We start from the raw sequence: 21,050 nt of genomic DNA on the forward strand, positions 1-21,050 counted from the left end.
CGAGACCAGGCTCCCGGCGCCCTGTGCCGGCTGGGCCCGTCCCAAGGACGCACCGACCCTCGGCAAAGCGAGAGGCTCAGAAGCTCTGCAGACAACGAAAGGACTGTCCTTCAATCTGAGAATTCTGCTCCTGCACCCACACTTTTTTCCTGTAAAACACCCTTTCTTTCATGACAACGATGGAGATGGGAGACCTTCTTTAACAAACGGGTCACCCTATGGCGGTGGGGGGGACGTTGTTGATGAGCAAAGTCTTAACGTCTGAGTTAAACGACTGTCACCATCCTTTTAAAAACTTTTCTAAAGGTCTCTGATTCTCAGATGTGTTCATGGTCCCCAGACTAAGCAGTTCTCAACTGGAGCTGCACTGCCCCCCAGGAGACGTCTGGGGATGCAGGGGGGAAGGTTCAGGTCATCGCAATCATGGGGGTGGGGGCGCTGCTGACATCTGGTGGGTAGGGTCCAGGGAAGCAAAACGTCTCACAATTTGCAGAACTGCGCTGTCCCCCGTGCCAATGGCACCCCCTCCGCACCCGAGTGGGAAGCCTTAGCTGTGGGGGTGGGACCGGGTCGCTTCCTCTCCCTGCCTTTGCAATGACCTGACAGCAGAGGGCACTGTGCCACTCCGAGGACACTCCAGAACGACCTCCCCCTCCGCCAGCCGCCCTCCCCCACAGGCGTCGTAGGGATGCGTAAAACAAGGAGGTTGTCACCTGCTCTGTTCTGAATCCCTATTAACAGAGTCTGTTTTTTTCTTACAACCCTTATGACAAGCAAAAAAGTTGACGCTCTCATGCTGCGTCCACAGATTCTGCGTTCCATTTTTTAAAGGACATTTCACGTGCCTATGAAATGCAAGGATATGAGACACGCTGGTCTCCAAGACGCAGAAAGGACTTTAACCCACATGCCCGACAGACATTCAGGGCTGCGCTCCCCCTCCTTCCCGCGCCGCTGCCCAGGACACCCCGATGCCAGTCGCAGCCCTCACCGGCTTCTGGCTCCGCCTTCTCCGCTGGTTCCACAGGTGCACACTGGGGCTCTTCCTTCTGCGGGGCCGGGGCTGAGCTGGAGAAGACGCCCATGGGAGCCCACTCCAGGTACAGGGGGACGTGGTGAAACTGCAGAGACGGGGCGGGGAGGGACTCAGCGCCTCACACAGACGACGGGCCCGAGGTTCGGGGTGTGGGCGCCTCGGCCCGGCGTGGAGCCAGGCCGAGGGCGAGCCCAGCCCAGCGCCCCCCACGCGGCCTGACCCCGAGGACACGGGGCCTCCTGCTGCGGCTCGGGGACAGCTCGAGCATCTCCTGCCACTGGACGCACTTGTGTCCCCTTGCGCCTTCTCTAATCAGAGCACAAACGGGGAGCGGCGCCAGGGCAGGGGGAGGGCAGACCCACCGAGGGGGCGAGCCCCCTGGAGGCAGTGCGGCGGGGCCGCACACCACGCTCTCTGACCCCACTTCACGCAGAATAAATAAGATGCTGGTAAAGAGTCTGCGGGGCGTTCAAGTGCCTGATCAAAGAAGCTTCCTGTAGTGAGCGGGTTGAGAGGTGCCCCCCCACCCCCCTCCGCCAAAGATATGTCCACGTCCTAACCCCCGGAATCTGTGACTGTGACCTAATTTGGAAAAAAAGGTCTTTGCAGATGTCATTAAGTGAAAGAACTTAACATGAGATCGTGGTGGGTTATCCGGGTGGGCCCTAAATCCAACGTCGGTGTCCTTGTAGGAGGAGGGTCTGAGATGGAGAAAAGGAGACTCGGGAGGCAGAGACTGCTGCAGCCGTAAGCCAAGGGACGCCTGGTGCCACCAGAAGTGGGAAGCGGCAAGAAGGACCCTGCCCGAGAGCCGCCGGAGGGCGCGCGGCCCTGCAGACACCCTGGCTCCAGACTCGGGCCTCCAGGACTGCGTCAAAACAAACTTCTATTGTTTTAAGCCACTAAGTTTGCGCTAACCTGTGATGGCAGCCCCAGGAAACTAACCCACGCATGCACCTGGGTGTCTTTTTTTTTTTTTCTCAGAAACGAGAGACAGCCATCTCCAGAACTGACTTTCGGCTTATGGTAGGTGCAGATACTAAAAGCACCAGAATGACAGTTCAAGTTCATGTGGGACTAGGAAGCCAAGGAAACCCAGAGTCAGGCAAGATGCCAAGGCCTGCTTCCCGGATGATGGTTCAGGGCTTCCCTCCCCAGTTCTCCCGTCCAGACAGTCTGTCGGGGGATAAATTCACACTCGTGACGGAGAAGGTGGCTGCAGACCAGGCTCTCACGGGCCAGGTCTCTGCTAAGACTGTCACTCCAGCGGCTCCCTTCACCCCTCCCGGGCGCGGGTCTGCGGCAGCTCTACCTTGGAGTAGGCCAGGTGTCTGAAGGCCCTGCGGGCCTCCAGGGGCTCCAGGAACTCCACGATGGCGGTGACGCCACCCTCGGGCAGCAGCACTCGGCCCAGGCTGCCGAACTGGCCGAAGATCTCCTGCAGCTCCGCTGCCACGGTGCCCGCCGGCAAGTTCTTCGCCAAGATCACGGTCTTGCTTCGCTCCGCGGCAGCCTGTGGGAGGAGATGAACGCACGTGGGACAGCAGGACGGAGGGTCCCCGGCCCCCGACACCAGACCCGATCTGCAGTCGACTCCTGACCGGGTCGCCCTCTGGGACCTCTGTCACCGGGCACTTAGGAAGCGCGCCTCGGAGACGCCACCACCTCAGGCATGTGGCTCCTTGGATGAGGTGGCTCTGCAGTGTGGGTGAGGATGAGTGGTCCGGAGTGGACCCCATGGGTCAAATCCTGGCTCCTCCTCTTCGGAGTTGGGGCAGAACCCGCCAGTGCCCCCCACAGCTCTCGATGACCAACCGGAGCACTCCGGCCCAGGCCGGCACCTGCATCCCAGTGCCGAGGAGTTTACACACAGCCCTGGGAGGACCCCGCGGCTCCCAGGAGTTGGTGCATCCCTGGCCTCTGGGTGGGACGACTCTGAGGCAGGAGCTCTGCAGGTGCCCCCAGGTAAAGCTCAGCCCGCGACTGCATCAAGTGCTGCAGTAAACACCCTGCACTGGTCCCCTTGGCCTGTCTCGCCAGGGCCTTCTGCCCCGCCCAGTAAGCTGCCTGCCCTTGAATCTCTGACTCCGAGCCTGCTTCTGGAAGAACCCACACTAAGACACTGGACTGACGGCCTTGAGAAATGGACTGAACTGTGCCTCGGCCCCACGCCTAACATATGGACACGGCATCTGTCCACAGGACCACACGAGAAGAGACTTAATTACGTTACAGTGTAAGCACTTGGTAGATGTGAGCAATTATCTTCTTAAAAAATGATGTTGGAGGGAAGTCAAAAAATACACAACGAAAAATTCCAGGTATAGAGAGTGTCTTGGCACGAATCTCTGCTCTGCCACTAACCTAACCTGAAACTCTGGGTCAATCGCTGACCCCGTGGGCCTCAGTTTTCTTGTCTGCAAAATGGGCAAACGGTGATGCGACCTGGTAGGCCTCATGGTGCCACCATGAGGATCGAGTGAGACGAAGTGTCTGTGGGTGGGAAGGGCTGGAGGCCAGTGGGCTTTTTAGGAGCAACTCAGGCCGCAGAGTGAAATGGTTAGGGGGGAGGACTCTGGGGCCTGCACCCAAATCCAGCTCCCCCGTGACTAGGCGTGCGACCCAGAACAAGTGACTTCACCTCTGTGACCATGGTCCCCTCTGTACAAGGGCACAATAGTGCTGTTTTCCCGTGGCTGTTATGAGAGTAAAATGAATTAATAAACCGCATTAACTTGGAGAAATTCTTTGGTAAGTGCTAATAAATGTTAACTATGTTTGTTTAATTTATCCATCCGCCCACCTACCCTCTACCCATCAATCCGCTTTCCCTCTATTTTCTTCTCAAAACTTCCATCTATCCATCCATCCTTCCACCCTGATCACCCTTTTAAGGTGAAATCTGAGGCCTGGTAAAGCTGAGGAAAGCTGTTTGAGAGTCAGAAGCCGAGACCAAGTCCAGGCCCCTGTCACGCACTCTGACCTTAAAGTCACCTTCCTACTCTCTGGGCCTGTTCCCCAGTCCGTAAAGCAAACGGAAGGATATTAGTTGGTCTCATCGGAGGCTCTAGACCTAATCGGCCATGAGCCTGAGAACCCCACCTCATGGGGAAAGAGCACGTGGGGGTGCTCGCCTCTCCCCCGTCTGGTTCAAGAAAGGTCTGAAGCCCCCCAAAAGACAACAGGTGCTTTCGGTAAGGTGGGGGTGGGAGATGGGCTGTTTGGGGCCCCCCTGGCCTGTGTGGAGGAACCATGGGTTAAGAGGTGGCCTTGAATATAGCCCCCGAGAGATATCATCCAGGTCACGTAGGCCGGTCTGCACCCAAATGACATTCTGACTTTCTTCGGAGAGAATTTAAAGTTAATAGGCATCATCCTTGGAAGGCTGGGTCCTCAAAACCACCAGCACGTCCCCGACCTGAAACCCCAGCCCCTGCGCCCCAGGGGCTGAGCGGCTCGCGAGCGGGCAGTGCGCACTCACCTGGCTGAAGGAGTCCAGGCTGACCCCGTGGTCGATGAGGAAGCGCCGCACTTCCTGGACGAGCTGGGTCTCCCCCAGGGCCACACGCACAGCCACGCTGCCCTTGGTCTCCTGTGGGAGAGGGGAGAGGGAGAGGCTGTCGGCTGTGGGGCAGGTGACAAGTTAGCACCTGCGAAGGCGGCTAGGTGACGTGCCAATGCCCCTCGCCTACCCCACTCACCTGGCGGCTCTGGCTCGAGTCTCACAGTGCATCAGGGACCCCGCGCCCACCTCTGCGCCCCCACCTCCCCTCTCCCTCCAGTGCACTCGCACGCCAGCCTCGACCCCACCCGCGGGCGCCTGTGCACGCTGACCTCCGCTGCTGGCCCTCACCCCACGCTCCCGGGTTCCATTCCGTGCTGCTGAAATGTCGCTTCGCTGACCGGCCCGCCCTCGCTCTCACCCCCATGTCTCCGCCTCGGTTTAGCTGCCCCTGATTATCTGCTAGAGCCCTGCTCCACTAGAAAGCTCTAGGAGACCTGGGCTGTTTCCGCTCAGGGCCCTGCTGTGTCCCGTGGCTGGCAGTGCTTGTGGGATCTGCACCGGCTGCAGCCCCCGCCCACTGGCCGAGCGCTGGCGCGGTGCTGCCTGACGCGGTGGCCACGAGCCGCCCACAGCCACCGGGCACTTGAAATGTGGCGCGTCTGGATGAAGAAGCGCCGTGGGTGTAAAATACACACTGGGCTGCGAATACTTAGTAAGAAAAATAATGCCTATCGTCTTGTCATTTTTTTATACTGTGTATGTGTTGGAACGATGTTTTGGCTACATACTGAATAAAATGGGTTATGAAAATTAACTGCCTGTTTTTTTTCACTTTTTTAAACATGTGGCCTCTAGGATATTTCCAATTACACGTGACATGGGGCCCGTGTTCCAGTTACACGTGGGGCCTGTGTTTTAGGTCTAATGGAGCGCGCTGACCTTGACTGGCAGGGCAGGAGTAGGCAACGGGGTGGCGGGCTTATGGGTAAACCCACGGGTGTGCTTTGCTGACTGGCTCAGAAACACTCCCGGGCTTCACCAAAGGCGGACTCGGCCTTGGTCTCACTGGAGACACGTGCATTTATAGGAAAGTATGTGATCTCGAGGGAGGGACTGGATGCACAGAAAGGGAAAAATGATGAGGAAGGTTAGACTCGGGACAGAGATCAATGACGCCCCTTCCTCGTCTCAACGACCTAGGCTGGCCGGGCCGGGGAGGTGCAGGGACAGCCCTAGCGAGGTGCGTGCCTGGGTTTGGAGCGAGGCAGGCCTGGGGTCACCCCCTCCGCCTTCTCCCAGCTGTGTGAACCTGCAGTTGCTCTGTGTCCCTGGGCCCCAGTTTCTTCATGTGGAAAGGGGGGTAGTAGGAGCACCCACTCCTGCAGGCCGTGAAGACTGCGCAGCCAGGTGCTCATTGTTATCAATTACGGCTTCTACGGGGCTTCACACGAACCCCGCAGAAACCAGGGCTGACGTGGGGGGTGGGGTGTTCCCCATGCGGACCCCGTGGCTACGGCCTGAGGGGCCCCGTGCTCACGGACCCCAGCACGATGCCCCTTTGGTCTCTCGCCCCTGGTGTTTGGGCCGGAGCCGGGGCACATCACACGGGACGCTCACTCACGTGGTCAAACACTTGGCTCTTGGTGGCGCTGTACTTCTGTGCGATGGCATCGGCCACTGCGTTCGGGCCCATGAACAGCGTGTTCCAGTTGTGGGAGCTGAGGGGCGGAACAGGGAGGTCGGACTGTGGCTGAGCAAGGGTGACATTTTTTCCGATGTGACAGCTTTAAGAAATGAGCTCACTGGCCTGCCTTTCTCAGCCCCCAAAAGCTCCTCCTCCCCTCCCCTTAAGTAGCACGGGCCAAGTGCCCAGGGCCTGAAGACGAGGACAGTGACAATGACATTAACAACCCCTAACATCTGTCAAGCACCCACTCTGTGCCGGGGAGTAAGCACCTTGCTTATGTGAACTCATTCAACCCCTACAAGACCGCCTGAGTGAAGTACCACTAAGAGTCTCGCCATTCTGCAGATGAGGAGACTGAGGCTCAGCGAGGGTCTAGATGAGAGGCTGAACCCACTGCAAGGAGCCAGAGCACCCCGGCAGCCGGGAAGGGGCGGGGTGAGGGTGGCAGAAGCCTGGGTCAGGGCCCAAAGGCTGGGACTGTGTAAGGACCTGGAGCTGTTGGCTTTGTCTTTCAACTCCTTCTTCTTCTTGTAAGAGGATGAGCCTGGGGCGTCGGCGTCCTCGCTGGCATCCTTCTTGATGGTGGAGGGTAACACGTGCAGCATCCTGCCCTGGAGGCGGGTGAGGGGAAGGGGTCACAAAGGAAACCGATCAGTGTGTAAGTATCCCCCACCTCTTAAGCCTCGGCCCCATACTGTCCCTGCACGTGAGGTCTGGCCTGGTGACTATAAGATCAACAAGTTACAAATGACCAAATGAAAGAGGGGAGAGGGAAGCAAGGTAGCCTGGGGCTTGAGCACGTGTACTAAGCACCTTACTCGGAGACACTGGGAGAAAAGAGAAGAATTTCTCGTATTCTGTTGTGGCCCTCACACCATGACCACACCCGCACTCTTTCCTTCCTTATTCCTCTTCCAAGTAGTATTTCTCCAAACAGAGAGTATATTAATCGATTCAAGAACTACTTTCTGGGTGCCTACTGTGTGTCGGGCGCTGTCCTTGGTGCTGACAGATCAGAGCGCGGGCCCTGCCGTCAGCGATGAGCCCTCTGCTAGCCTGAGTGAGGAGGTGGCTTTGCACACCACTGAGTGTGCTTTCTTAAAAATGTGGCTGAGGGCATGCGCGCGCACGCACGCACATTTCCCGATCACCTGGGCCCCGCAGACCCCTGCCAGCCCCAAACAGTCACCTGGAACACCTGCCCGTCCACCTCGGCATAGGCCTTCACCGCGTGCTCCGGGAACATGAAAGTGACGAAAGCAAAGCCCTTGGGTTTCTTGGTCAGGCTGTCGATGGGGAAGTGCAGCTCAGACAGGGGACCTGAGGACAGGAGAGGTGTCACGTCCTTCTGGCCGGCATGGGCCCGCAAGCCTGGCATACATCAGCTCAGGTGAGAGCAACAAGCTGCTGCTCTGGTCGGCTGTGGCCGCTTGGCCCGAGGAAGAATGTGGCGAGTGGCTGCAGTGGACCATCCCAAAGGTCAAGGATGTCCTTTCACAACCCTTTATGTATCTATCCAGAGTAGAGGTGCCAGGGCTGGATTCCGCCTCCGCCACCTACTACGTGGGCAAGCCACTAGCCTCCACTGTAAAGGGGCATCGGAAGACCACCTGGCTCACGGGGCAGCTGGGAGGGTCCAACACGTCACTGTAATTACCGTGAAGGTACTGAACAGGGCCTGCTGTGCTAGTGGCCTCGAAGTGCAGGGACACTGTCGTTACACTGGCTAGAGTACACCTTTCTGAGCTGGCTTCCACTCTGAACACCAGGGGGTGACCACGTCCTCCTCAGTCTCTGTCATCAGAAATGGATACTTGCAGCCTATTGATGAGCCCTTTTCCTGTGGAGCCGGGCCTGCTTTAACCCAGGCACTGGCCTGGGCAGGAGGGATCAGCAAGCACGGACTGCAGGCCGGGAGGTTCGATCCATTCGCCCTGCTCAGGGCCTTCGTCCCCACACCAGGCGCTCAACCACGCTATGATCGCCCACGACCCCGAACTGGCCTCCGAACACAAGTGGAAGGCCCCCTCAAGGGATCTCAGAAGCATCAAGACCTCCCTGCCGTCTTGAGCCCTAACCTGTGTCCCTCCCACAACCATGACCTTACAAACAAACACTGTGTGACCAGTTAACTCCGGGTCTTCAAGTTCATGTCCCGCAAATTAATAAGAGCTGATGATGACGACAATGAAAATCACCCTCGCTGTTACATCTGTTTGGATGCTCAGTTTAGAGAGCAAAGCCACCTAGACAGCAGGGGTTCAGGCTGTACTCACACCTGTACGGTTACTGCACTTCTAATGCTCAAACGAGAGCTCGGACAGCACGGGGCAGCGCAGAAAGTGTACCAAACCCCGTCTGTCCTGAGTTCGGAGTGGGGAGGCTGAGAGTCTGGGTCAGACAGCAAAAGAGGCCTGTGACGTGACCTATTACCGTGAGCTCTGCTATACACGTCATGTTTGAATCCCCAGAGCGGCTCAGGGATCTTCGGCCCCATTTCAGAGGTGAGAAGACTGTGGCAGGAGGAGGCAGTCCCCAGGCCGTGAGCCCGGCCGCCTGCCCCCATGCCGAGCTCTGCGCGTGCGCCACACGCCGGGCCACTGCGTCCCTACCGTATCTGGAGAAGATCTTCTCCAGGTCCTCCTCAGAGCTGGTGTAGGGCAGGTTTCGCACGAAGAGCCTGCCGGAGTCGGCCAGGTCCTCCTCCTCTTCGTTTTCCCCGAGGGTCCGGCCTTGCCAGGGTTTGGTGCTGTTCTTCGGGGGCCCCTTGGCTGCGGGGGCATTCTTTTCCCTGAACACCTCTATGTAGCGGCCCCCTGCATGAGGAAAAGTGTCAGGGCTCCGGGGGCAGGCCCGGGACGTGCCAGTGACTCCTGGCTGACGATTCCAAACCCGTCTTTGCTACCTTCCAGATGCCGCAGCCAAGGCAGCGGCTAGAGCCAAAGCCGGTCTACACTGGAAGGCCTGATCCCCAAACGCCACTCATCTGACAAGTCCAGTTTAGCCTCGGGGGGTGCCTGCCTGGGCCATCCCAGTCCACAGAGCCGCGCCCTCTAAATCCCAGGGCACAGTGTCTGGCACTTCTTGCCGCTCTGCCGTAGGACAGTGACATCTGACAACTCGGCACCAGTGAGTCGGGCAGTCACCCTGCTCTGCGGGTGAAGTGTTTACACACATCGCCTCGTGGGCATTAGACCGTGGGCACCACCATCCCCTCCACGTGCACACAGCAGGTGCTCAATAAATACCCACCGCCTGATTCACTAACCAGACTGCTTAGGTTTCCCGCCTTCCCCAAAGGAACTCGTGTCTCGGGAGGGGCTGACAGCTGGGCCTGAATCACTTGGCTGTGACAGGGACAGGTCAAAGATTACGTCCCTGGGGATCATTCAGGGGACCTTCCTACTCCAGGAAGTCACGCATGCTGTTCCCTGTGCTGTTTCCTGTACTGGAACTGCCTGCTCCGCAAAGCCAGGGCTTACTCCCTCTACTGCTTGAGGTTCTGCTCCAATGTCACCTTCTCGGGGAGGCCCGACAGACGTAATCCTATTTACGAATGTGCCTCCTCCATCCCCAGCCCTCTCTTGCTCTGCATTTCCCCACGGCATGGCCTGTTTCCTGCCTGTCTCTTCCCCCTCTGTCCGTTTTCTCTAAGTCAGCCCCAAGAGGGCAGGGATTTTGGTCTGTTCTGCTCGCTTCTATCTCCCCAGTGCCTAGAACACAAGAGACCCTCGATAAAACTTGTGGAGTGAATGAATGAATGAATGAATGAATGAACGACGCCCTGAAACCTCGCGGAGGTAGCCCCTGCCCCGGCCCCTTACCCATATAGTCTCTGTTGCATTTCAAAGCTTTCTTGACTTCCTCTTCGCTGCTGAAATCCACAAAGATGTACCCTGAGGAAGGACAACGACAAAGGTCAAACCTGCAGGTCCTGCAGATACTCGCAGGAGTCACCGAGGCACACCCACACTGTGCCAGGTGGTCGGGAGAAGCTGAGCAGAAAGTGGGGGAAAAAGCCTTGATTTTTGCCAACCAAAATGCGAAGATTCCCTCCCACCCCCTGCAGGAAGTGTTTAGACCCTGTGGCCTGATCTTACACGTGAAGACCCTGGACTGCAGGAGCCAGAAACGCAGGAGGCCTCTGCCTCCCTCCCAGCCCCGGCTGCTCTGACTAGGGCCTGGTCCGTGGCCTTCTCTGGGAAGGACGTATCTGTACAGGGTGGCTGTGCTGTGACCCAGCTCAGTGCCAGAGGGGCCATCTCCACGACCACTCTGCCCATGGGCCCGAGGCCACAGCATGCACAGAAGCAGGTCCGTCCTTGACTCGTTGGGCCTCAGCCCCATGGGGCAGCAGAGCAGGCGTCATTCCCCCACTTTTCTAGGAGTGCCCAAGGGCACACGGCTCACGGGTGGCACTGCTGGAACGGGGGCCGTAGCCCACGGGATTTTGGTCTCTGTCACAGGCTGTTTAGATTCTCCCTCTGCACCTGCAAGCAGGTGCTCCATCTATCCCCATAAATATGCTCCATCCTCCTCATCTGCAGCCCAGTCCAGCCTAGTGCTCGCCCTCTCTGGAGAAATGCAAAGGCCTCACCTGCCCACCTGACTCCTCGTGGGCCTAGCCAAGGACCATTCTGAATCCGATCGTGGCCTCCCTTGCTGTAAGCCCCCAGTGGACCTCTGTACCCAGGCTGAAGTTCACGTTCATTACGCAGCCCCACTCTGGGGTGGCCTGCAGCATTTCTGTGGGGACATTCTGTTACTTCTCAAAGCGGCAGACCTGTAAGTCAGCTCTCTCCAGCTCCGAGGCCTCCAGTATGGTTTTCTCAGCCCTGACAATTCAAGTAAGCGCCCTCTGACCAGCCCCTGGTCCCCCTGCTGGTCTCTGGAATGCTGTGAAAGTAGCAGTGCCACCGGCACCACCACCAACATGAACTATGGCTCTCGCGGAGGGTGCGATGGGTGTTCAGCACTATTCTAAGTGCCGTGTGGATATTAACTCACTGAATCTTCACGACTTAATGAGGCAGGACTGCCCCGCTGCACGGATGGAGAAACTGATGCCAAGGTCCCAGGACTTATAAGAGGCCCGGCGGGGATGCGGAGCTGAGCGGGGCTCCTTACCCCGCCCCTGTACTGCACCTGGACAGTCTGTGAGGTGAGGGAGAGCGGTGAATGGGCCTGACTGGTGAGCAGGGCTTCAGTGCTCAGAGGAGAGCGTCAGAGATGTAAAACCTTGAGGGTGACAAGACCAGCCATGAAGCAGGAACCCTTTCTGCCCCAGACCCCGGCTCCAGCGGACCCCATGCACTCAGCCCATGCCCGGCACGGCCTGGGGGGCCGTGGCATGGTCCTCTGTGGAGTGCCAACTCTGTTGCTGTGTGTCCCGCGTGCCCCAGCCTGGCCAGCAGGTGGGCACTGGAGGCTCCCACCCCTCCGAGCTCAGACCCTTTCTTCTAGCATGTTCCCCACCCCAGGGGAGCCAGACCCAGGGCTCTGAAGCCCAGGAAGAGAGGGCAGCGTGGGGTCAACACCACACAGCAGTTTGGAGTGCTGCCTGTTCTTAGGGCTGCCCGGGGACTCTGCGCAGCAGACTCCAGGACTGGGGACGTCTATTTAAAGGACTAAGGGAGGTCTACGCCATGCCACCGTGAACAATCTCAATCCTGTCTAATCTCGGAAGCTAAGCAGGCTTGGGCCTGGTTAGTACTTGGATGGGAGACCACCTAGGAAGACCGCGTGCTGCCGGCATAAAAAATAAAAAATAAAGGATTGTAAGCTGACAAGGTCCTTGCGATCTGAGGTCAACCAAAGGTTGCCTTGTCTAAAAAATAAATAAAATAAAAAGAATGGAAGGGAGGGAGGGAGGGAGGGAGGGAGGGAGGAAGGTCTGTGTGTGGCTGAGATGGGGGAGGAGAGAGGAGTGACAGGTGGAAACCACACACCAGGGGCAAAGAGGGGACCCCGAACGGGAAGAACGGCCGCCCTTCGAATGTCTCCCCAATTCTATTTCATCTTTACCAGCCACCCCTCCAAGGCCCCCGCCCCGCAATGCCCTGGACCTTACCTGTTTTGTTCCCATGCGCATTTCTCACTATTCGAATGGCCACTGGTTTCAGAGGTGCCAGGAATTCCATAACGTTTTTCTGTAAGGAAAAGGAAACAATTTCCCCCTTTATTAATCCAATAAAATACAAAACAAAACAAAACAAAAAATGACCCAAATAAAGAAACATGAGACAAATTTCTGAGTTTAGGAACATTACTGAAGTGTTTGATCCTTTAGAGTTTCTCTTTCCTCTAAATTATATATATCTTCTATCAGTAAATAAATCCATATTGGAAAAAAGTTAAGAATGTAACTATGAACGTAAAATAGCAATTCATGTCACCATCAGAATTTTAAGGTACTGTTTCTGATCTTTTCCTGAGTAACTTTTTATGTATTTGGAGTTAAATCTTACTTTTTCTGTTTCTCATTAGAGCAGGAATATTTGCCCATGTTACTTCATGATGATGACACAGATCATCTAAGTGCTGCTGCAGATGGTCCCCAATTTTTTTTAAACTATTTCCCTATTTTGGACATGAGGGTGATTTTGACTTAAACACATTTTTTAAAATGCGTAAACACAGAGTATGGTATTTTAGTAAATATCGAACAAGAAAGCAAAAATGGCCCATAATTCCAATGCCCAGATCACTCCTGTTGGCTTTTTATTAAAAAATAAAAGAGACTGAAACCATTTTTTGCATGTGCATTGGGTTAAGTGCTTTAGAGAACCGGCACTGAGAAGCGTAGAATGTCCAGGCAGCAAACAAATCAAAGCAACACAGCCTGAATTTTTCCCATTACTTCAATTTGGAAAAAAAGAAACAATTCAAATTGTCAAAATTTTCCAAAAATCGTTTTTTTCTCATTTTTAGGTGCCGATTGGGACATCCAGCATACTGTAGGAGTGTGTGTGTGTCTACTGGAGAAAAAAATCTATTCACACTGTTCCACACCTTGCAATTTTTACTTCATAATACATCTTGAGGAATCTTCCACGTCATTCTTTTTAATGATGCATCGTATTCTACCATTTCAATGTGCGTGCTACATTTAATCTCATGTTAACCTCCACTTTTCAACCTGGGCATATCTCATATCTAGAGGTAACTTTCTTTTTGGTTGATATAAATACGGAATCTTTTCTTTCATTGTGGAGAGAAAAAAAAATGGTATTTTTTACGTATTGATTTGCAAAAGGCCTTCTAATGCTTTTTAAATTAAAGCATGTGATTATCTGCATGGTTGGTACTGAAATCTTCTGACACTAAAATTACCAGGACACTCTGACAATCTAGTATAACCCAAGTATATGTTACTCAGAAGTTTGGTAAGTTTTACTTCTAAAAAATTAGTAAATAGAAAGACCATCAATAAAGATGAACCCTTCATCTTTAGCTCTTGGCTAAAAAGGAAGCACATGTGATATACAAATGCGAAAGAATAACCGATATCACTAATAATTTAAAATACACATGAAAAGGAGATGCCATTTTCGCCAGTCATGTTGATGAAGATGAATCCACAGCGTTCGCAGAAACGGGCCCGCTCATAATTGCTGAAGGGAGTACAAATTAGCAGTGCTTTGGAAGGCAACTGACATTGTGTATCCAACCTTAAAAATGCACACGCAAATTAGACATTATATAAAACACTGACGTGGAACAAAGGCTGGCAAACTATGACCCACGGGCCGAGTATTGCCCAAGGCCTACTGCCATATGGCCTGCGGGCTAAGACTGGTTCTTACAATTCCGAAAGGTTATTTTTGAAAACAGAAGAACGTACAGCAGAGGGCATGTGCAGCACACGGCCCACAACGCCTAAGACGCGCGCCACACGACCTTTACAGAAAGAACCCTGCTGCCCTCTGAGCTCGAGGGACGCTGGCTGCTTTATCATTTATTAACAGCGAGAGATTAGAAACAGTTCCCTGTCTTTGTCCCAGCTACTGGCACACACCTCTGTGACGTTGAACGGGGCTCCTCGCAGCTTCACAGTGTGGGGGGTGGAGGGTTCCTTCTGGATCGCTGGTTTCTCTGTCTGAATGAACAAACAGGTACGTGCGGTGAGCTCCCTGTTGTGGCTACTGGCGGAGGCGGAGCCGGGCACCTCGGCAGGCTGCCAAGGGGAGCCGGGGAGCCAGGAATGCCGGCAAGTATCCTGCCTGCTCTGGACGTCCGTCCGGCCAGAGTCAGAGGGGAGGGGTACAAAGAGGGGCAGAGAGCATGGGAAGGAGCCCGGAGGCAAGGCGATATTCACTGCCTCTGATTTAGGGCAACTCTGGGTAGACACTGTGCAAAGCACGTTGCGGACAGCGCCATTCTGTCGAATCTTCAAAACAATCTCAGAGAAATTATGGGTTCAGGATCTTTTCTATAATTCTGGAATCCTCATGGCTCTGAAAAATCTAAATTTTCTGTAACTCTCTGGCAATGAAAACGGCCTGGACTTGAACTCACCTGTCAGCAAAACCTGCTCTGAGCTGATGTGAGAGAATTCGCAGTTGCTATTTACCCCACGCAGCACGAGTGGTCTCACTGCAGAGAGTCACGGGCCTGATGGTGGGGTGCTCCCCCAGACCCCACGGGGGTGCTAGCTTACACAGGGTATAGGGGTATCTTTCTGAAATCTGAACTGTTCTGATCCCAGCACAGGGGTTTCAGAAACAGGACACAGAGACCGGCGTTCTGCAGAAAGTCATCCTAGATGAGGATCGGGTCCCACAGCTTGTCCCTGTCAGAGCTGGGATCTGAACTCACAGCTCTCTGACTTCACCCTACCTGAGGACTTGGTGGGGACATACATTTTTACAAGAAAAGGACAGGGTGTGACAGTTAGAAGGGACAGAAAATAAAAGGAGGAAGGACGGGGACAGAGAAGCAGACAGGAAGCCTGGAGGGCAGCTCAGGGGAAGAGCTGCTGTCCCTGAGCCCCTTGGGAGGTGAAGGAGCAGGGAGGGACCCAAATGACCTGACGAACTGTGCTGTCCCCAAGTAGAAGGGGGTCCCAGGAGGGAGATGCAGTAGCTACCTCCCCGGAAGGCCGAGCACACCCCAATCCACACACACCTCGGCTCTGGCCTCCTGTGGTTTCTTGTCCTCAGATGGGGTCCCCTGCTCTGGGCCGGGCCGTGTCCCTGCTCCGTCCTGCCGGGCCGGGGAGGCGCAGGAATCCTCTTCCTCGGCCTCGCTCCCTTCATCACAGTTCACAGCTTCGTCTTCACTCTCCTCATCCTCCTCCTCTGAGGAGGACGGCGACTCGGCCCTCACCACCTTGGATTTCAGGTAATCCATGTCCGACAGCTCCTTCTGGACAGCTGCCTTCGGTTCGAGGTCATCCTTCTCTGGAAAAACGGCGACAGTCAACAGCGAGCCAGAGGCCTGGGACGGCAGATGGCACGGTGGTCCCCCTGGTGGGGCGTGAGGTGCCATGGCCACTGAGACCAGGGACCCTGGGCCACGCAGCCCCGCGAGTCCTCTGAGAAATAAGCCAAACGGGCTTTTTGCTATTTTACGTGCCACACGTTGAGAACTACGCCGTTCCCTGCACCGGCCCTGCCCTCAGCGATGCGTTCTTTCAGTTGCGACCTGTAGGGTTGTTTTAGGTCCCTCCCGGGTTAAACTGTCATTTACAGACAGTGGCAGGACGGAACCGGAAACCGGCTCCACCCCCCCACCCCCCCTCCCCAGCTCCAGCCCCCGCGGCTCCAGCCCCCCTGAGCCAGACAGAGCTCCCCGCAGCTCCGCAGAGGCCTTTCCTCAGTGCCTCTGCCCGCGGGCCCCTCCCATCCCCTGCCCACCGTGTCCCACCCGCTCCCAGTGAGCCCTCAGGCCCCAGCTTTGACCAGAAGCTTCAGCACGCATAACACTCACATCGGAACCATTTGCTTGCTTTAAACCAAAACCGACCCCCGACCCTCCACCGCCGCACTTGTGTTCTGGATTGCAGCTGGTCACACAGCCACTGTCCTCCCACTGCACCACGAGCCCCCTCTGAGGACAGGGGCTCACTCCTTCCCCTGCTGCTGGCCTGTGTTCTGGGCGCACCTCCACAGAGGCTGCCCCTGGGGACTGGCCCATCCCCTTTCCTGCTTTCTCTCTGTGCTCATCGTCACGTAATACACTAAGTAGTGGACTGCCCAGTTCTTCCCCCCTCCGGCTGACAGCTCCACTGGGGGGTGGGGGGGCGGCGGCAGGATTCTTCTGTCTTTTGCTCACTGCTGTATCCCCAATGCCTGAGGCAACGCCTGGCACATAGTAGGTGCTCAGTATTTGAGTGACTGACCGATTGAGAGAGTAAGTGACCAGGAATCAGTCGAGGCCAGCGTAACTGGTTGGGATAACTAGAAAGCAGCGTCTGGCCAGCTGTGCCTGGCGGCACTGGGGGGCCCCACGTCACCACAGGCGGGCCCGGACGCATGCAGGGGCCCGCATTCCACAGGGAGCACACGCGGGGTGTGGATGACCCTACCTTCCGGGCCTTCCCCCGCGTCCTCCTCCTCACTCTCCTGGCCCGAATCGGAGTCGAAGTTCAGGTAGTCGTCGGCCGGCTTGCTCTTCCCTTGCGCGGGCTCAGCATCCAGGGCGTCGTTAGCCCAAGTAGCCACCTGTGTCCGCTTCTGGTGAACCGACAGGAACTCCTGGAAATCGGTGTCTTCCTTCAGCTGGTGGCACCGGAGCAGGGCGGCGGGAAGAAGGGAAAACAGGAAGAGAAGGCGCGGGTCAGGCTCACCTCTCCTAACTCTGGGGACGGAGAGAGCACCCTCCGAGTTCATTCCCCCCGATCTCTAGAGGACCCCTGGGGTCGGCTGGGTCAGTCCTGGGAGGGCAGAATGGACATTTCATCACACGAGAAGACTAAGAAGCCATGGAGACATGGCAAGGGGACATGACGGGCAGAGTCGGCCAGGCCAGCCCCCGACCTCCACCCGGTCTGGGGCTGCTACAGCCCCCTGGGACCGCCCTTCTCTTGTTCGACAGGACAGACTCACCTTCTCCAGTTCACCTGCTACCTTTTTCTTCCTGTCTTCCTGAAAACAGAGGGCAGAGACAGTGAGGGTCACGGATGAAGGGTGAGGGGAGACGGAACCACAGTGCCTCGGGAGAGCCTGCCTTCAGGAACCATCGGAGAGGAATTCTCAGGCCATCCCTGCGCCCCCTGCCCTGCCACTCCTCCAACGGGTGACAACCCTGACACAGAGCACGCGGGCGGGAGTGACCTTCTACGCACTTTCTTAGTTTTTTGGGGGACGGAGTCTTTGTTCTTTGAAGGCTGCTTGGATTGGCTTGGTTTCTGGGCATGCTTGCTCCAGGCTCGGGGCTTTGTGGGGTCCCCAAACGACTTGCAGAATTCTACCTGCAAGGGAGAGAGAGGGTGATGACGGTGACGCCTGCCACCGCACCCAGCGTGGGTGCTGTGCTTCAGCACGCAGGAGCTTGGGCTTTGTAAAAAGGCAGGTGCTGCTGACAGGGTAAGTCGGCGGAAGCAAATCCCTCCCCGAGCCTTGGTTTTCTCCTCCTTACAGTCACTGTGGTTGCTCCTGGAGAATGTCACACCCAGGAAAAGCTTCTGGAGCAGGACTACAGTAGGTCCTCACCTACTGTTTGCTGAACAGTGAGTGAATGAATGATGAGGGCTGGTGGTTCTCGTTTTGGGACCAGCAGCATCATATCACCTGGGAGCTTATTAGACATGCAAATTCTTGGGTCCACAACCTCCCTTGAACATATTGAATCAGAAACTCTGGGGACAGGGCCCAGGAGTTTTAATAAGGGCCCTGTTTTAACAAGCTCCCCGGGAGATTCATAGGCATGAAAGTTTGTGAACCAGTGAGGGAGACCCCGGACATCGCAGTCTGAAAGGGGACAGGAGTGTGGAGGGAAAGATCGAGTGGTCACTTTTGACAGGCAGGCAGGGCCAGGTCCGTGCCGACTCACCGTGATGCGGGATGTGTCAATAAAACTCTTGTGGAGGTGGCCCAGTGCCCTCTGGGCCTCTTCCTCGGACTTGAAGCCGATGAAGCCAAACTTGCGGAACTTGCCATCTTTGGTGAACTTCAGGCTGCAGTCTGTTAGCGTGCCGAAGGCGCCAAAGAGCTGCCTGAAACGCTCCTCCTTCATCTAGGACAGAAGGGGTGTGACAAGGGAGCAGCTGAGTAGGCCTCGGAGCCGAGGGGACAGAATGGGCTGAAAACCCAAAGGTGACCTTAGACGAGGGGCTGACAAGAGTGTGCTTTACAATTACACTTGGTTCCAACTCTGGCTCGAACATTTACTAGCTACATAGCCTTCAGCAAGCCCCCTGCCCAGGGGGGTTATTCAATGAGTTACTTTACCTGGAACCGTGCCTGGCACATAGTAAGCTCTCAAAGTGTTAGTTACTACTATTGTTTTTATTCTTTCATTCATTGGACTAGGCAAGCAATAAGAGCCTCAGCCATAATGACAGGCACAACGAAATGGAAATTGGCAAGAGAAGGGTAGCCATCCTCATTCATTGGAGTGAGGCATCAAGAGACACTGTCTAAAGCTGATGGGACTGATCAACTGGGTAAATGATGGAAGACTTAAAAATAATAGCCGAGAAGGAATAGGTTATGTTTCCTCATCTTTCACGGTGGAGGCCAACAGACAGTCATTGGGGTTAATAGACCAAGAAATGGAGGCGAAAGCACATTATTTGGACATGAAGAGATGCCCATAAAGAGTCCTTAAAACAACCACAGAAAATGGTTACTCCTGGAGAAAGATGGAGGGTGGGATGGAACAAGTTTTGCTTATCATTTTATACACTACTGTACTGTTTGAATTTTTAAAATTGTGTCATAACCAACATCCCCCCAACCCCTGCCAATTCACTGGGAGGGTAAAAAAAAAAAAAGGTAAAGTTAAAAAAACGACAGCCATAAAACAGAAATAGCTTTGTGTTCTTACTTTAAGGAGAGAGACTCCCAATGGGTAGAATGAAGAATACAGATGATCCCTTAAACCATCCAAATGGCACATTTTGTATTTTGGGAACAAGTTTATCTGCCTCAACAGTGGTGTAGGGCTCTCTATGCAGGACAAGTTATAGAGAAATAGGTAAGGATATTCTAGGCGGGCGCCCCGCACCCAATCATCTCACACCACACACATCCGTCTATTTCTTCGCTCATTTATTAGGCATGTGTTTTTGAATGCTTACCACCTGCTAGGCTCTGTGCTGGACTCTAGAGAAACAGACAAGTTTGGTTGGGCCGCCCTTCCCCACTTATTGGATAAACGGTTTAAAACCCTGCACACCCACTCCCTTGTCTCAAACTAATCTGACCTGCCATAAAAACGGGGTTGGAAATTGGAACGCAGGTCCTAAGCCTATTACTCCCCATTTGCCCCCCCTACATTCCCCTAGTGGGAAAGGACGATAGGTATCGTGTGAGGCAACAACAAAAACAAAAGAAACGTGATCAGACGAGAGGGGCTGTGGGAACAAGGCATTCAGCACGGGTAAGGACTGGTATCTCCCCGGGAAAAGTTGTCGGACTGGGAGTCAGGTGCCCACAGGCTGGCTATGAAACCTTGAGCAGTCACTATCCCCTTACTCCCAATTGTCGAATGGAGATAATCCGAGGATCCTGCCTCTTTTGGGTTCCAAATCCACCCGGAGTCTTGCGCCAGAGCGAAAACCCTTCAATTCTCCCCAGCCACTTCCCTCTCAAGCTCCGGCTCCCGATAGGTCCCAAATTCCCGACAGATTCCCAGGTCCAGGTCCTGTACTCACCCCATTCGGGAGGTTCTTCACGATCAGTCGCGACATGGCGCACGGTCCCGTTCCGATTCCGGCACGGAGAGGCAGCGTCTTCCACCAACCACTTTCACGCTACAGCTCTGGGCGCCGCCATCTTTGGTGAATCGGAATAGAGTCATGTGCTCCAGATTTAGACCGGCCCCCTCCGGAAGTAGGCGTGGCTAAGCCAGAGCAACCCAAGGAAGTTACTCCCACCAGGGGCGGGCCTGAGTGCTAGCATTCTGCGCAGGCGCACGCTGTTCAGCGGCATTCGGAGAGGCCAATGTAAAGCCGGCAGGGGGCGCTGGTTCCTAACATTGGCCGAGGTTTGCTGGTGGGCTGCTTAGTGTTTGAGCGCTGCGTAGAGGAGGAAATCGTTTTAGCTTCCTTTATTTTATTATTGAGTCCTAAAACGGCCCTGAGAATGGGAACAGGATTAGGGATTCTTGCCTCTCTTTTAGAGGTGGGGAAAATGAGGCTCCGAGAGGCTGCCAGGCTCCATGAATCGATTACTGAGCTTCACCTGTAAATATTGCAGTATCGCATTGGAAATAAACATCCCGTTTTGCCTGCGAGTAAACTGAGAGGCCAATGACTAAAGCACCTTGTTCAAATGATAGGATTAAGTAGTTTTAAATGATAGGATTATGGGGTGTATTGGTTTCCTAGAGCAGCTGTAACAAATTACCAGAAATCTAGTGGCTTAAAACAACAGAAATTATTCTGGCACAGTTCTGGAAGCCAGAAATCCAAAATCAAGGTGTCAGTAGGGCTGTGCGTCCTTGAAAGTCTAGGAGAAAATCCTTCCTTGCCTCTTCCAGCTTCTGGTGGCTCCAGGTGTCCCCGGCTTGTAACTTATATCACTCCAGTCTCTGTCACCATCTTCACATGGCCTTTTCCCCATTAGTGTCTGAGCCACATCTATCTCCCTCTCTTTTCTCTTGTTAGGATTCTGCTTTTGGGTTTAGGGCCAATCTTAAATCCGTGATGATCTCCT

General features: G+C 54.9%; 1 protein-coding gene across 4 annotated transcripts in view; it reads right to left on the reverse strand.

The window, feature by feature from the left end:
• RBM19 (RNA binding motif protein 19) overlaps nt 1-20,197 on the reverse strand; it is a 108,119-nt gene extending 87,922 nt beyond the window's left edge. For 2 of the 4 annotated variants that reach the window (XM_036220601.1, XM_036220600.1), the window contains exons 1-16: nt 20,048-20,197; nt 18,223-18,405; nt 17,516-17,641; nt 17,277-17,315; nt 16,757-16,949; nt 15,355-15,629; nt 14,246-14,326; nt 12,299-12,377; nt 10,053-10,124; nt 8,841-9,044; nt 7,418-7,548; nt 6,718-6,839; nt 6,163-6,259; nt 4,518-4,628; nt 2,349-2,549; nt 992-1,121 (exon numbers count right to left, since the gene is read on the reverse strand). In XM_036220601.1, coding sequence (XP_036076494.1) covers nt 992-1,121; nt 2,349-2,549; nt 4,518-4,628; nt 6,163-6,259; nt 6,718-6,839; nt 7,418-7,548; nt 8,841-9,044; nt 10,053-10,124; nt 12,299-12,377; nt 14,246-14,326; nt 15,355-15,629; nt 16,757-16,949; nt 17,277-17,315; nt 17,516-17,641; nt 18,223-18,405; nt 20,048-20,083 — 2,080 coding nt within the window. In that variant the 5' untranslated portion in view covers nt 20,084-20,197. The remainder of the gene's footprint in view (nt 1-991; nt 1,122-2,348; nt 2,550-4,517; nt 4,629-6,162; nt 6,260-6,717; nt 6,840-7,417; nt 7,549-8,840; nt 9,045-10,052; nt 10,125-12,298; nt 12,378-14,245; nt 14,327-15,354; nt 15,630-16,756; nt 16,950-17,276; nt 17,316-17,515; nt 17,642-18,222; nt 18,406-20,047) is intronic. The other 2 variants (XM_016157480.2, XM_016157479.2) reach the window with 2 other exon arrangements.
• Between the last annotated feature and the right edge of the window lie 853 nt (nt 20,198-21,050).

The sequence above is a fragment of the Rousettus aegyptiacus genome, unplaced genomic scaffold, assembly GCF_014176215.1.
Source record: "Rousettus aegyptiacus isolate mRouAeg1 unplaced genomic scaffold, mRouAeg1.p scaffold_m13_p_5, whole genome shotgun sequence".
Taxonomy (NCBI): Eukaryota; Metazoa; Chordata; class Mammalia; order Chiroptera; family Pteropodidae; genus Rousettus; species Rousettus aegyptiacus.